The 17,351-nt window shown below is 41.0% G+C and overlaps 1 protein-coding gene and 1 pseudogene across 5 annotated transcripts in view; both read right to left on the bottom strand.

Moving 5' to 3' along the window:
- The window catches only part of OSBPL11 (oxysterol binding protein like 11), a 142,075-nt gene that overhangs the window by 81,176 nt on the left and 43,548 nt on the right, over window positions 1-17,351 (bottom strand). Inside the window, exon 1 of one of the 5 annotated variants that reach the window (XM_049878901.1) lies at window positions 11,622-12,496. The exons of 1 other annotated variant lie outside the window; for it this stretch is intronic. In XM_049878901.1, the coding sequence (XP_049734858.1) occupies window positions 11,622-11,773 (152 nt within the window). In that variant the 5' untranslated portion in view covers window positions 11,774-12,496. Of the gene's footprint in view, window positions 1-10,942; window positions 12,497-17,351 lie in introns of those variants that run through there. 3 more of the 5 variants (XM_049878957.1, XM_049878929.1, XM_049878949.1) reach the window with 3 other exon arrangements.
- Window positions 6,543-6,661, bottom strand: LOC126058092 (uncharacterized; annotated as a pseudogene).

Genomic DNA, 17,351 nt, shown 5'->3' on the forward strand with positions numbered 1-17,351 from the left:
AAAAAGACCAGACTTAATGGTCTGACTGAGACTGGAGGGACCCCAGAAGACATAGCCCCGGACTCTCTGTTAGCCCAGAACTGAAACCATTCTCAAAGCCAACTCCTCAGACAAAGATTAGACTAGACTATAAGACATGAAATGACACTCGTGAAGAATGTGCTTCTTAGTTTAAGTAGATATATGAGACTAAATGGGCAGCTCCTGTCCAGAGGCAAGAAGAGAAGCCAGAAAGGGACAGGAGCTGTTTGAATGGACATAGGAAATCTGGGGTGGAAAGGAAGAGTATGCTGTCACATTACAGAGAGAGCAACTATGGTCACCGTAACCCTAGTTCGCGTAATTTTTTGTATGCGAACTGACTTGAGCTGGAAACTTTCACTTAAAGCACAAAAAATAAATAAATAAAAGAAGAGCTCTATCAAATATAGTAAACCTGTTTCAGAAACAACTGTTGGTGGCATTTCATCTCACCATTTATATCATTCTCTTCTCACTCCCTCTCTCCCCTTTATCCCTCTGACTCAGGCTTCCCAGCTGCAGCTAGCAGGAGCCATATCCCCTCCAGGGATCTTCCAGCTAACCTCAGGAATAGCAACGATAGGAAACTGCAAAGGCAGCCAAACCTCAAGTACAGGGATAGAATCAGTGGAAAATGATGCTTTGTTGCAATACCTAGCAAACCAAAAAGAAAACCCTTTCCTTCACCAGCAAACAATAAATTGGTCTATAAGCCAAAAACCAAACCAGCTGCTGTCGATTTGATTCCTACTCATGATCATCCCGTATGTGTCAGGGTAGGACTGTGCTCCGTAGGGTTTTCAGTGGATGACCTTTTGGAAATAGACTGCCAAGCCTTTCTTCCAAGGCACCTTCTGGTGGACTTGAACTGCCGACCTTTTGGTTGGCAGCGGAGCATTTAACCATTAGCATAAAATCCAGCTGGTAATGTCAGCCAATTTAATCAGGCAATTCAGTTCTTAAACCTGAAGAAGTCTGGACACGAATCATTTTATTAAGCATGTAAGTACCGGGGGCTGTGCGCAGCTAGGGAAGGATACAAAGATGTTCCTTCTCCTCAAGACAGGTAGTTGACATCAAGACATTCTCCACTATTCCCAGTTCTGCATATCAAACAAAAATAGAAGAGATACAGTAAATCTACAAACTCATATAATTCTTAAACACCATTCAATGAACTGGTGTCTGAAGACGATAAAGATAAAGAATACTACTACCAACTTTTGAGATTATTCATTAAACAAATTTATATTGAACCCCTGCCCTCATGAAGCTTATATTTAGCAAGGGAGTCTCCATAAGTATCCTCCAGAGAGCCCCTTAACATAAAAATAGCACATACATAAAAAGCAGCTGTAATCACCCACAATTTTATTATTACTACCATATGCTGGAGTCCTGGCGGCACAGTGGTTAAAGTGCTTGGTGCTAACCAAAAGTCAGCAGTTCGAAACCACCAGTGAAGTCAGCAGTTCGAAACCACCAGTTGCTCTGTGGAAGAAAGATATGGCAGTCTGCTTCCGTAAAGATTTACAGCCTTGGAAACCCTATGGGGCAGTTCTCTGTCCTCTAGGGTCTCAGAGAGGTAGAACTGACTCAGCGACAATTGGTTTTTGTTTTTTACAATATGCAAAACAGTAGAAAGCTTAAAGGCCCAAATTATCATAGTAAATCATGTTAAAAAATGATGAAGGCTTTTGGTAAACATCAAAAGATTTATTATGCAAACCCCAAACAGAATTAATTACTGCTCTCTACTGAGTCAGGAGTCATTTTTCCACTGCAACTTGCACAAGTAAAACTTTGTACCCAGATATCAATGACGTACCCATTGAGTAACTGAGTCTCCCAGACCATTCTTTGTCTAGTTAACACTTTTAGGAGAAATCTACTGAAAAAAGTGTCACAGTTGGGCTCTACTTACATAATTTAGGATCCATATCTGCACATAACACCAACCAGACTGAAAGATGTTTGTAGTCAGATGTTGTCCCCAAAAAGGTTTTGTACAATGTAAAGCTTAACTCTGGTAGAGACAGATTGCTGGTAATTCCTCAGTAACTACTTGGTGAGGGTGAAAATTTAGGTAGTTCAAAGGCAAAAACAAAGGAGTTTTAAAAATACATTATTTCTTAGGAAGCTATTTGATAGACAAGTTCCTTTAGGATACAAGTTATATGATTTACCCAAAAAGAATGAAAAAGATTAATGTGCATGTCCTAACATTAACCTGAGTGTTAAGATTTTTGATGGAGTCCTTGTGGAGCAAATGCTTAATGTGCTTGGCAGAAAGGCCTGGAGATCTACTTCTGAGAAATCAGTCCCTGAATCCCCTGTGGGGCACAGTTCTACTCTGACCCATGGATGGGGTCACCAAGAGTCAAAACGGACTCCACAGCGACTGGCTGGTTTCTAATACAGTATAACTTCTGTGGAGAGTATGAACTCAAATTGACTGTGTTTAGATCTGCAGAGCAAAAATTTAGGAAATTAAGAAATCAGGTTATACCCTAATAAAACGAATCTTGCTCCTCTGGACTGGTAAAGTTTTAAGTAGATTTTGGAACAATACTGTAGATTTTTCATTTACATGCCTATAAATTGTCTCTCCCTTGCTTTTACCAGCATCTATAGTAAATTTCAGACAGGGAAAGCAAAAATTAGGAGACGGAAGTAGACACTCAACTTTCCTCTATCCCCTATAGAGGGAAAAAAGCAAACATTTATGACCTTTTCTTTAAATCAACCTCAACAGAAGTAGTAAAACCTCTATCGCAGTGAACAACAAATTATATTTCGGTGGATCTCCTTTCTGCATTTGTAAATAGGTACTTTTCTTTTTAACTAAATATTTAGAGTGGAAAACACCAGGCCCGATTACAAAAATTATTTCTATAGTGCACATTTGCAGACATCTACCCATTTACTGAAAAGTGTGGTAATACTTAAAAGCATTAATACAAAGACGCCTGTGTGTTAATACTGGTTTACCAGCACAGAGTCCAAAATAAGACAAAGCAGACCCATGATATACCCTGATTTTCAGTTCCTCCTCTGGGTACTTCTCTTCTGCCCATTTTTAAAAATAGGTGGCACATTTGCAGATTTGTAAATTTTCCTGAAAGCTAACATGAAGAATATAAAAATAATGGAAACATGCACATTTCATAAACTGAATATTCACTATAAAAAAGGAAAGAAGGATCTAGAATTAAGAAGTCTATCTTTCCTATCCACCACTGTCTGTCAGTTTTCTTGTACTATGGTGGCCTGCAGGTTGCTGTGATGCTGGACGCTCTGCCACTGTTATTTCAAAATACCAGCATGGTCACCCATGACGGACATGTTTCAGTGGAACTTCCAGATTGAGACAGACTAGGAAGAAAGGCTTGGCAATCCACTGCTGATAATTAGCCAGTGCAAACCCTATGGATCACATAACACTATCTAAGACTTAACTCCCTTCCTGTGAACACATTATCAGAAGGAACTGATCGCTGGAGAAGGACATCATGTTTGGTAAAATGGAGGGCCAGTGAAGGCAAGGGAAGCCCTCAATTCATGGAATGGCAAGATGGGCTCCATTTTTTTTAATATACCAAAGATGGCACAGGACTGGACATTTCATTCTGTTATACATGGGGTCGCCATGAATCAGAACCGACTCGACAGCATCTAACAACAACATCTTCCCTATAAAGGGTAAGTTAAGACTACATTATATGAGTAAAAATTACTCTGGAAAGAAGAAAATTTAGGCCAATCTAATAAGTTCACTTTTCAACTTTGGTTTTAGAAAAAGTCATCATGAGACGTTTTACAAATGAAGCTACAGCTCTTCCCTTTTCTAACTCTTTCCCATGACCTTCCCAAAATAAGCACCGGGACTCCTACTTCCATTGTTCTGCACATGCACCCTGATCTGGTATTAACAGAGAGCTTCACACACAGCAGAGGCTCAAAAAGATTTGCTGCTTGCGTTAAAACCCTAGTAAATTCTGAAACCCATCATGTATGAAACGAGTATTTGGATTTATCTATAATTATTCATCTAATTTTAATGGACTATGTAAATCACTACCTAGGAAAAAGTTACTAGCTATGTAACTTTGGCCAGCTCAGTTTGACTTGTTTTCTGCAACTGTAAAATGGGGATAACAATGCCTTACCTTCCTCCAAGAGTTGTTGCAAGGATCAGAAGTGAAAACCTTCTGGATACTATGGAAGCAACTGTCTGTACTTCCAATGCCCCATATATCTCTAAGGACCTCCTGGGTATGCCACTTAAACACTGGGGCAACTTAAGCTCAACATACATACATACTCCCAAAATCTGTTTCTCCATCAGACTTTTCAAATTTTCAAAGGTGAATGACTGGGGTCAATTTTTACTCCCTTTCCTCACCACCACCCTTCACCCAATCAATCAATCACCAAACCAAAAAACCTAATCCATTGCCATCGAGTTGATTCTGACTCATAGTAACCTTACGGAACAGAGTAGAACTGCCCCATAGGGTCTCCAAGGAGTGGCTGGTGGATTCAAACTGCCGACCTTTTGGTTAGCAGCCGAGCTCTTAACCACTGTGCCACCAGGGCTCCAATCTACCACCAAATTCTGTTACTCCTCCTCTTAATAGTTCCCCTCTTTTCCAGCCTACTCACATCTTCCCTTTATTATCTCATGTCTAGATAACTGTAACTGATCTTCTGGTAGCTGCCTCTTATTCCCAACAATAAAATTCAGTCCCAACCTCCCAGCTTTAGAAACCATTTCCCAACTGCCTACTGGTCCAATGTATCTCAGTAATAGCTAACAATCTAGAGGCCGTTATAGTAACACCTGTGGTGGGCAGTTTCTGGCACAGCCCTCAGTGATCCCCACCTATTGGTGTTTCCACCCTCGTGTGGGCTGGACCTAGAAACTTGCTTCTAATGAATAGTGAAAAGTGATAGGATTTCACTTCCGTAATTAAGTTACAAGAGACTGTAACTTCTGTCTTGCCAGCACTCTCTCTTGCACTATCACTTCCTCACTTTAATAAAGCAAGCTGCTAAGTTGTAAGATGCTCTGTGGAGAGTCCCTTGTGGCCAGAAATCGAGGGAAGCCTCCAGCCATCAGCTCATGAGGAACTGTGACCTTTGTCCAATAAACAAAAAGAATTAAGTTGTGCCAAGAGCCACATGAGTGAGGTAGGAAGGGGATTCTTCCTATGTGAGCCTTGAGATGACTACAGCCTTGTGAAAAACCCAGAGCCAGAGGACCCAGCTAAGCTGCACCCAGATTGCTGACCCACAGAAACTGGGAGACAATTAATGTAGTTGGAAGGTACTAAATTTGGAGGTAATTTATAACTCAGTAATAAATAACTAATACAATACCTTACACCATATTCAAAATAAATTCCAGGTAGATTAAAAGGTTGAATGCAAAACGACCAAATCATTTAAAAACTATATGAAAACAAGTATTTATAAAAGTAACCTTCTATATTTAGAAGTAAAAGAAAAAAAGAGTAAGAACTCTGACTTTCAAAAGTCAGAAAAAATAAGTTATAAAGTAAAATATAGAGACTAGGAAAATGTTTGCAGCAAGTATAGCAAAGACTCAGCCATAGAAAAGTTAAATATATATGGTTATAGATTTATTACATAAAGAAGGAATGTCAGTGTTTCTGGAACTATAGTCAAGAGACTGGTAGAAGAAATCATCTCCAGAGAGGAACACTGGGTGACCAAGACAAGTGTGAAAGGGAAACCCTTCGCTGCATATACCCTTTTACCTTGGAATGTCATACCATGTAGATACACGTTAGCTATTCAAAAAGAAAAAAATCAACAAAATATTCTTTCAAAGGAGAACTCAAGCATATTAACAAGAAAAATATTAACAGAAAAATAAATAAAACCTGTAGCAGAAAAAAAAAACTCAAAATGAATCAGAGACCTAAATGTAAACATTAAAATTATAAAATTAATAGACAAAAAAAAGATAAATCTTTATGACTTTGGATCTGGCAATGATTCCTCTGATATGACAACAAAGGCACGGGAAACAAAGCAACAGAAGAAACTGATTGGGCTTCATTAAAATAAAAAACTTTTGTGTTATAAACAATACCTCAAGAAAATGAAAATACAACCCCCAGAATGGGAGAACATATTTGCAAATCACGTATCTGATAACGGACTTGTATCTAGAATACAGAAAGAACTCTTGCAACCCGATAATAGTAACACAAATAACCCCAATAAAAAATGGGCTAAGGATCTGAATAGACATTTCTCCAAAGAAGATATACGAATGGCCAAAAAGTACATGAAAAGATTCCCAACATCACTGGTGATTACAAAACCCAAACCCGTTGCTGTCAAGTCAATTACGACTCATAGCGACCCTACAGGACAAAGTAGAACTGCCCCATATGGTTTCCAAGAAGCAGCGCCTGGTGGATTCGAACTGCTGACCTTTTGGTTATCAGCCATAGATTTAACCACTATGCCACCAGAATGTCCAAAAAAGCCTACAGCACCCAGTATTCCCAGGCGGTCTGCCATCCAAGTACTAACCAGGCCTGACCCTGCTTAGCTTCCAAGATCAGACCAGATCAGGTATGTTAAGGGTGGTATGGCCATAGTCATTAGGGAAATGTAAATCAAAACCACAATGAAATACCATTTCTAACCCATCATGGCTAAAATAAAAAAGATATACAATAAGCACTGTTGAGAATGTGGCGAAATCAGAACCATCATACATTGGTAGTGGGGATGTAAAATGGTGCAGCCACTTTGGAAAACAGTCTGGCAGTTCTTCAAACGATTAAACAAAGATTATCATATCACCTGGTAATTCCACGTGCTGGTATATACCCAAAAGAACTGAAAACAAATATCCACACAAAAACTTGTACACACATGTTCAAAACAGCGTTTGTCGTAAGTATCCAAAAGGCGGAAACAACCCAAAATGTCTATCAGCTGATGAACAGCCAAATGAAATATTATTTGGCCATACAATGAAATATTATTCGACCATAAAAAGGAATGAAGTAATGAAACATGCTACAACGTGGATGAACCTTGAAAACATCATGCTAAGTAAAAGAAGCCAGTCACAAAAGACAACATATTATATGATTCTATTTATATGAAACCAAACCCAACCCATTGCCCATGAGTAGATTCCAACTCATACCAACCTATAGGACACAGCAGAACTCCCCCATTGGGCTTCCAAGGCAACAAAGCTTTACGGAAGCAGATTGTTACATCTTTCACCTGTGAAATAGCTGGTGGGTTTGAATCATCAACCTTTCGGTTAGCAACCCAACACTTAACCACTGCGAAACCAGGGCTCCTGAATGCCCACATACGCCATGCTATAAAGACAGAAAGTAGGTTAGTAGTTGCCTAGGGCTGGGAGGAGAAATGAAGGGATTAAAGAGTGACAGCTAAAGGATTTGGGATTTCTTTTTGGGGTGGTGAGCGAGAATCAACTCTAAGGCAACAGGTTTGATTTGGTTTGGTTTGGAGAATACTCTAAAATTGATTGTGGTGATGGCTGCACAACTCTGAACACACCATTAAAACCATTAAATTGTATACTTTAAATAGCATGTGAATTGTACCTCAATAAAACTGTTAAAAGAAGAAAAAATACAATTAATAAACAAACATATGAAAAGAACAGGAAAATACCACTTTTTCTACTGTTAAATAAGCTAAAATGTTTAAATAATACATAACTACAGACTCAGAGTGAAAATTTATGCATGCATGTGTTGCTAACGGCAAGGCAGATTATATGGTACAACTTCTCAGGAAAGCAATTTGCCAATATATACCAAAAATAATTAGAATACTCATATTCTTTCATCCACCAATTGTACTTTGAAATTTTCTCCTAAAGAAACCCCAAAAAGGGGAGAAAGAGGAGGCAAAGCGTGTTATAAATATATATTTGCAAAGAAGATAAAGTAAATCCTGTCCCATCCACTTACTCTCAGACATCCAATAAAAATTATTCTTATGAAGACTACATATCAATATGGAACAGTTTTAATACAAACAGGTAGAATATAAATGGAACATGATTCAAATTATGTAAAAATACAAAAAACAACATTGCTATACAATGCAGCTAGGCTGATCATCCTAAAATACCACTTTAGACCATGTCATTTCCCTAGTTAAACATTTCCAATAGATGCCACTACCTACAGAATAAAGTCCAAACGCCTGACTCTGGCACTCAAGGCTTGGGCGGTGACTTAGCCCTAATATACCCTCCTGGAACTCTGACCAAGAAGATCCTTTCTTGTGCAATGTAGAAGCCTGCGTTCACACCTTCAAAGTCCCTTCTGGCTCTCTGGTGACTCTAACCCTGTGTCTCAGTTGGTCTGGGGCAATCCAGGTTTATACCTGTTGTTCCAGCATAATTACTAACAGCACCACTTTCATTTTGAAAAGTGTCTCAGTTTGATCATAAATTATATGGCTAGCCTACTCCTGAGTCATTTAACCCATACGACTCTCTCCTCTCAAACGACAGAGCATTTAAAACCAGTACCATTCTTTGGGTACTTCCTGTGCCATAGAGATAAATCTTTCCAAGAAATTTTCACAGGCACCTCTTTCCACCCCTCACAGAACTGAGCATAGGGTGTACTGGGACATATGGAATTCATATTTCATAAACTGATGAATACTAATTGTGATTTTAAGTAACCAACAGAATTAAATTTCTAAGTCTGAAAAGCCAAAACCCAGCATCAAGAACCTCAAGGTCTTTACTAATTTCAACCACTCCATAAGGCATAACCTGAAATCTCTATTTTAAAAATAGGATGGCAGCAAATTACAGTTGAGATGAGAGTTTAGGGTGCTGGTGAGACATCTAACAGAAATGAGATGTAGGCAGTTGGAAATACAGCTCTGGAGTTCCAGAAAGAGGTTTCCTAACCCTACAGTCTACTAGCTAAGGCCACAGAAGGAATGAGATAACGAACAGAAAACATGTAGTATAAGAAGAGAAGACGGTGGAATACCACACTAGTCTTTAAAGGAAAAGAAGAGCCAACCAAAGAAACTGAGAAAGGAACCGGTAGAGGAGTAAAGGGCAAACCAGGAGAAAGTAATGTCCAAAAAAAAAAAAAATCAAGAACAGAATAGCATATACTTACAGAGAAACCAACTGAAATAAGAATCTAAATACACTCACCGTATTTAAAAGAGGTCACTCATGTCCTTGGTTGAGGACAGAAGCCAACTGCCATGGGCTAAGGAATAAATGAGGTAAGGAAGTGGAGGAGTCTTTGAGTGGTACAAACAGTTGGTACAAAAGGTTGGAGTTTGAGTCCACCGAGAGGTGCCTCAAAAAAAGACATGGCGATCTACTTCTAAAAACATCAGGCATTAAAAACCCTACAGAGCACAGTTCTACACTGGCACACATAGGGCTGCCATGAGTCAAAGCCAACAGTAACTGGGGTGGTGTGTACTGAAGAAAACAGAGGCAGTGAGTATAAACTGCTTTCAAGAGGAAAGGATTTGATTGATTTTTTTGTTATTACTGTTTTGTTTTCAATTCTAGAGACTTTGAGACGGAGGGGAAGAAGTCAGGGAAGAGGAAGCAATACAGGAAAAGGTGGAAACTGTTTAATCGATGTCCTAGAGGACAAAGGGATAAATGAGATTGAGGTCTAGATTGAAGGGTTAGCCTTGGACAGGAAAGCCACATTAAAATCAAAATGTATGTCAAGACGTAAATGCAGTAACAAGCATCTTTTTTTTTTAACTGTTTTCTTTGAAATCATTCACCACTGTATCATACAGTTCTCTGCCTTCTCACCCCGAGTGTGCTGGACATATTTCACTCTTTCCTGGATGACTTTTGGTCATTACGGCTCTGATTACTATACTAGGAAGTAACACAGCTGAGTCTGCATCTTAATTTTTCAAATCTTCTTTGGATGTCCCACATTGTCAACTGCCATTTCCTCTAATAACCTTCTTCATTTGTGCTTCCAATAGCTTCTGGTTTGAAAGTTATATAACCATGAAATAACACCTAAATATGGGCTAATTGGTTCTGTATGAAAGTATAGGAGTAAAATGCATGGTTTTATGACAACCCTCCCCGGTGCTAAAAGCCTGTTTCACTTTTCAGTTCAGCTGAGACTGGATTTCAAACAGTTGAGGATGTCAAGACACTTGTCCTCTGACTAGCTGGAATATGAGTTTATCTTGCTTCCTGAAATCATATCAAAAAATCCCTGCCAAGTAATTAATAATCTTATATAATTCCTGTTAAAACACACACACACAAAAAACATCATGCTAATTCCAAAAGTGAGGCTAGACACCTCGCAGTAACTAAATACAGTCTTCCTGCCCTACAGTCATTTACCAATAAGGTTATAATCTACATTTCATTTCTGTATGTTAATTGTCATATTCCACATATAGACATATATACATAATCGATACATACAATATCCTTCACAAAATCTTGGCTTTAACCCCTTCCAAGTTTCACACAAATTTCACATAAAAAACCAAAGAAACCAAACCTGTTGCCATTGAGTCAATTCGGACTCACAGTGACCCTAGAGGACAGAGTAGAACTGCCCCATAGGGTTTCCAAGGAGCGCCTGGTGGGTTCCAACTGCCGACCTTTTGGTTAGCAGCTGTAGGCACTTAACCACACCACCACCAGGGTTTCCATACAGCACATAAGCTAAAAAAAAAAAAAAAAAATAGCATCGGGCATACAGGTAGAGTCCATTAACCAAAACTTAAGAAGTCATCCCTTAGTTCCAACACCATGGGGGTCTCCTGATTTCACCCATTCTTAAGGTTCCGGATGGTTATTTCTGCCTATATACTAAATATCAAAAACCAAAATAAACAAAACTACCATTGCTCCTCCAGGACTGTTTTCCCATTCCTTAAGTCTTCCATTCGTATTAACGGACGTGAACAAATGTAGGATTGTTCACCAAGACAGAGAGCAGTTAAGTGGCCGGGTCAACTCAAAGACTCCAGGCTCCCTGGTTTTGAGTATCAGGGGCAGTGGCATCTGCACCTCTGCCCCAGAATTCAAATTATTCATGCACATCTCCCCTTCTAAATCACAAACACCCTGAGGGCGAGAATCGTTCTGATTCAATTTTTTCAGCCAACCACTCAACAAATACATTCTCGACACCTACCATTTGCTAGCCAGCGGAGAGACCGAGTTAAACAGTTCCTGCCCTCACAGTAGAGAAGGAAGACTCGTAAACAAATTGCAACACAGGCGAAACCAGAAGTGAGCACAGAATTAAATCAAGGGGAGGATTAACTCTCAGGCTGTGGAGGGAGTTCAAGAACACGTTTCTGTCCTTCCAACAGCCCTCAACAAATACCTGTTGGATGAATGAATGAAATCCTGCTAATGAGCGATGGGGTCCTAGGTCCAAATGAGATGTACCAGTTGCTTCTGGAAGTCGGTGGATAAACACTTTACCCTTCAACAACTGCAGGAACGCAGCAAGCTCCAGCAGCACTCACTCCCACCTCCGCCCCGGGAAACTCCCTTGGAGAGAGGGCCATACCTGTACTGCCAGCCTTTTGCACCGCCACCGCGGCTGCTGCTGCTGCTGCTGCTGCTGCTGTTCTTGTTCGGGGTCACAGCTGTGGCCAGGGCCTCCAGCTTTCCTTCGCTCTCTGAGACTTTCAGGGTTGACACCGGTTCTCCCCCCTGCATCTTAACTCCAAAGGCCACTGGCCCTTCTTGGGCGGGAGAGAACAAGTCTGTAGGGTAGTTCTGTAGATAGTATTTTTTTTTTTTTTAAGATGTGATCTGAATGTGATCCCACTTGCTGAAGCAGACGGTGTCTGGAACGGGGACCATCAAATGGTCTACGGAAGGGAGACACACATTCTTAGAAAAGAAAAACTTTTAAGAGGGCAGAGCTAGGGATGAGGACAGATGTCATTTAAATATCTATCTCCCTCCCGGCAAAGGCAAGGAGGCAAAATCACCCTGCGAGGGGGCTTGGTGACATCCTCCAAGGAGAAGCAGCGTGGGGAGGTCGCGGACTCTAGCGCTGGGTGAAGAAAGGACGACGGCGGACAGGGACCCCGGCCTGACCTCGGGGCTAAGGGACTGGTCCGCCGCGCTCCCTCTTCCTCGCCTCCTGCCGGCCCCTCAAGGGGAGGGTCCTTTCCGACCCGCTCCACCGTTCCCGCTGCAGCCCCCGACACAGACCGGGGCCGCCCGCGTGCAGCCCGGCAGGAGGGTCGGGGGAGGAGGCCGTCGGGGCTCTCAGGAGTCGCCTTCCCTCACGCTAGAGTCGGGGCAATCTCCTCAACGGCCCTGGCCCTGAGCCTTCGCCTGGGCTCCCAGAAACGGGCGAGCCCTTCGCCCTCTCTCCAGCCCCGGCTGCGAGGGCCACAGCCGCGGCCGCCGCCCCACCCACAAGCCCACAGCGAGTCACCCGCCCGCCTGCTCTCTCCCCGCCTTCCCTTCCGGAGGACGTGAGCTCACTTCCGCCAGAGCCGAAGCACCGCCACCATCTTGGAGGAGGGCAGATCGGCCCTGAAGGGGGCGGAGCCTCTGGGGTAGCGGTGACAGAGGTGGCAGATGGGTGAGGCTGGGTGAAAGAGGAACAGGGATGGAGAAGAAGGGAGAAGGAAAGGATAGAACTGAGGTAGTGCCGTTGTGGAGTGTGACTTCTCGTCTTCCTCACTGTGCCCCATCCATCCATTTTAAGTGGCATGTTAGGAAGAAGGCTTAGAAAAATGCTGCCATTTCTATAAGACATTACAAAAAAGGCGCGTCGTTTTTAGTGACTTTGCAAGAAAGCATGACATTGGAGTAAGGCAAATCAATGCTATAAACGGAAAAGAAGCTGTCGTGGGAATTAGAGCTCCCAGAATCAGGTCTAGGTACTCTTCCTGACGCCAAATGTATCACTCTCTTTAGGCGTTGGTTTTTGCGTCTGTAAAATGAGAATGGTTAACTAGATGATTTCTAAAGACTCCTCTCATTGTAAATTCAGGGTTTCCAACGGACGTGACTGAATTCAACGTATGCTGTATGCAAAGCACTGTGGCAGCAAAGAAGTATAACTCAAAGTGAAAAAGTAAACAAAATGTTGTTGTTAGGTGTCATGGAGTACCTCCCACTTATAGCAACCCTACTATGTACAACAAAAGGAAATACTGCCCTGTCCTGCCTTGCTATATTTGAGCCCATTGTTACAGCCACTGTGTCAATCCATCTCTTTAAGGGTCTTCCTCTTTTTCACTGACGGTCTACTTTACCAAGCATGACGTTCTTCTCCACGGACTGGCGCCTCCTGATAGCATGTCCAATGTACCTAAGACAAGTCCTGCCATCCTCCCCTCAAAGGAGCATTCTGGCTATACTTCTTGTTCATTCTTCTTCTGGCTACTTAAGGCTATAAAGAAAATAACAGGGAATGATATATAAAATAAGTGGGATGGGGTGGATAACCTATCTTAGAAGAATAGTCTAAGGAGGAAAGCCATCTTTGACGAGATAACATTTAAAGTAAGAGATGAAGAATGATAAGGAAGCAAAGGAAAGAGCAAGCTTGACTTATTTTGTGAAACAAAGATCATGGAGCCTGGAGCATGGTGACCAAGAGGGAGAGTAGTGTGAAATTAGAGTGGAGAGATGGGCGGAGGAATTTGGATTTTAAGTGCAACGGAAAGTTGTTTTAATCAGAGGAGTGCTGTGTCTGATTTATGTTTTAAAATATATCTCTCTAGTCTTTTCAACAAATGATATTGGGACAATTGGATGTCCACATGTGAAAGAATGCCACCTCACACCATACATAAAAATCAATTCAAACTGTGAAATTTATATAAAGACATAAATGCAAGAGCTAAAACTATAAACCTCTTAGAAGAAAACATACAAATAATCTTTGTGGCCTTGGGTTGGGCAAAGCCTTCTCAGATACAATATCAAGAGCAAAAGTGAAAAAAGAAAAAAATAGATTAGGCTTCATGAAAATAAAAAATGTTTCTATTGCAAACAATACCACCAAGAAAGGAAAAATGCAACTCACAGAATGGGAAAAAATATTTGTAAACCAAATATCTGATAAATTACCTGTATCCAGAATATATAAAGGACTCTTAAAACTCATAGTGACCCAATCGGGCACAATATAACAGCCCCACAGGATTTCCAAGGAGTGGCTAGTGGATTCAAACTGCCAGCCTTTTGGTTAGCAGCCTGAACACCTAACCACTGAGCCACCAGGGCTCTATGAGTTAGAATCTACTCAACAGCAATGGGTTTGGTTTTCGGTTCCTATAACTTAATAATAAAAAGATAAATAACCCACCTAAAAATTGGGCAAAAGATCTGGATACATATTTCTTCAAAGAAGATATACAAACGGCCAATAGTCATCAAAATATTCTCAGCATCATTAGTCTTCAAGGAAATATAAATCAAAGCCACAATGCAATATCACCTCACATCTACCATTCTGACACATATTGACTCTATGTACAACAGAAAGAAACGCTGTTCCATCCAGCAACATCGTCACAATCGTTGTTATGCTTGATCCCATTATTGTGTCAATCCAACTCACTGAATGGCTTTCTCTTTTTTGCTGACTCTCTACCAAGCATGCTGTTCTTCTCCAAGGATCGGTCCCTCCTAATAATATGTCCAAAGTACCTAGGACAAAGTCTTGTTATCCTAGTTTCTAAGGAGCATTCTGGCTGTACTTCTTCCAAGACAGACTTGTTTGTTCTTCTAGCAGACCATGGTATATTCAATATTCTTCACCAACACCACACTTCAAACACATCAATTCTTCTTTGGTCTTCCTTATTCATTGTCCAGCCCTCACATGCACATGAGGCTCTTGAAAATACTATGGTTTGGGTCAGATACAACTTAGTCATCAAAATGACATCTTTGCTTTTTAACACTTGAAAGAGGTCTTTTGCAGCAGATTTCTCCAATGCAATACTCATTTGATTTCTTGATTGCTGCTTCCATGGACATTCATTGTGGATCCAAGTAAAATAAAATACTTGACAACTTTAATATATTCTCCCTCTATCATGATGTCGTTTATTGGTCCAGTTGTGAGGATTTTTGTTTTCTTTATGTTGAGGTGTAATCCATGCTGAAGGCTGGAGTTTTTAATCTTCATCAGTAAGTGCTTCAAGTCCTCTTCACCTTCAGCAAGCAAGGTTGTGTCATCTGCATATTGCAAGTTGTTAATGAGTCTTCCTCCAATCTTCATGATGCGTTCTTCTTCATACTTCTGGAATTATTTGCTCAGCACAGAGATTGAATAAATATTATGAAAGGATACAACCCCAACCCACACCTTTCCTGATGTTAAGCCACGTAGTAGCCCCATCATAGCTTCCAGCATCACAGAAACACGCAAGCCCCCACAGTACAACAAACTGACAGACAAGTGGGGGCATGTAACGTTGCTGTGATGCTGGAAGCTATGCCACCAGTATTTGGATACCAGCAGGATCAGCCATGGAGGACAGGTTTCAGCTGAGCTTCCAGACTAAGACAAACTAGGAAGAAAGACCCAGTAGTCTACTTCTGAAAGGCATTAGCCAGTGAAAACCTTATGAATAGCAGCAGAACATTGTCTGATATAGTGCTAGAAGATGAGCCCCCCAGGTTGCAAGGCACACAAAAGATGACTTGGGAAGAGCTGCCTCTTCAAAGTAGAGTTGACCTAAAATGATGTGGATGGAGTAAAGCTTTTGGGACCTTCATTTGCTGATGTGGCACGACTCAAAATGAGAAGAAACAGCTGCAAACATCTATTAAAAATCAGAACCTGGAATGTATGAAGTATGAATCTGAGAAAATTAGAAATCATCAAAAATGAAATAGAACACATAAACATTGATATCCTAGGCATTAGTGAGCTGAAATGGACTGGTATTGGCCATTTTGAATTGGACAATCATATAGTCTACTATGCTGGGAATGACAAAGAGGAATGGTGTTGCATTCATCATCAAAAAGAACATTTTAAGATCTATCCTGAAGTACAACGCTGTCAGTGATAGGATACTACCCATGCGCCTACAAGGAAGACCAATTAATACGACTATTATTCAAATTTACACATCAACAACTAAGGCCAAAGATGAAGAAATTGAAGATTTTTATCAGCTGCTGCGGTCTGAAATTGATCGAACATGCAATCAGGATGCATTGATAATTAATGGCGATTGGAGTGCGAAAGTTGGAAACAAAGAGGAAGGTTCAGTAGTTGGAAAATATGGCCTTGGTAATAGAAACAATGCCAGAGATAGAATGTTAGAATACTTCAAGAGCAACGACTTCTTCATTGCAAATATCTTCTTTCACCAACATAAATGGTGACTATACACATGGACCTGGCCATATGGAAACACACAGGAATCAAACTGACTACATCTGTGAAAGAGACGATGGAAAAGCTCAATATGATCAGTCAGAGGAAGGCAAGGCGCTGACTGTGGAACAGACCATCAATTGCTCATTTGCATGTTCAAGCTGAAACTAAAGAAAATCAGAACAAGTTCACTAGAGCCAAAGTTGAACCTTGAGTATATCCCACCTACCAAAATAGATTTGACATATTGAACACTAGTGAACAAAGAGCGGACAAGTTGTGGAATGACATCAAGGACATCATACGTGAAGAAAGCAAGAGGTCATTGAAAAGACAAGAAAGAAACAAAAGACCAAGATGGATGTCACAGGAGACTATGAAACTTGCTCACGAATGTCGAGCAGCTAAAGCAAAAGGAAGAATTGATGAAGTAAAAGAACGGAACAGAAGATTTCAAAGAGCATCTCTAGAAGACAAAGTATTATAATGACATGTGCAAAGAGCTGGAGATAGAAAACCAAAAGGAAAGAACACGCTTGGCGTTTCTCAAGCTGAAAGAACTGAAGAAAAAATTCAAGCCTTGAGTTGCAATAGTGAAGGGTTCCATGGGGAAAATATTAAACGAGGCAGGAAGCAACAAAAGAAGATGGAGAGAAGCGGAGCCAAGATGGTGGAATAGACAGAGGCTTCCGTGGAGCCCTCTTTACAACAAAGACCTGAAAAAACAAGTGAAACGAGTATATTTGTGACAAGCTGGGAGCCCTGAGCATTAAAGGCAAGCTTAGACAACGAACTGAGGGGCAGGGGAAGGAAGAGACCTTTCAGAAGCGGAGAGAGGTTACTGGACCTGAATCGCGGGGAGCCCTCAGGCAGCATTCCCGGAGCAGCTACGGCGGCGGGCTCGGAATACTGAAATACCGTTTGGCT

The sequence above is a fragment of the Elephas maximus genome, chromosome 1, assembly GCF_024166365.1.
Source record: "Elephas maximus indicus isolate mEleMax1 chromosome 1, mEleMax1 primary haplotype, whole genome shotgun sequence".
NCBI classification, from domain to species: Eukaryota; Metazoa; Chordata; class Mammalia; order Proboscidea; family Elephantidae; genus Elephas; species Elephas maximus.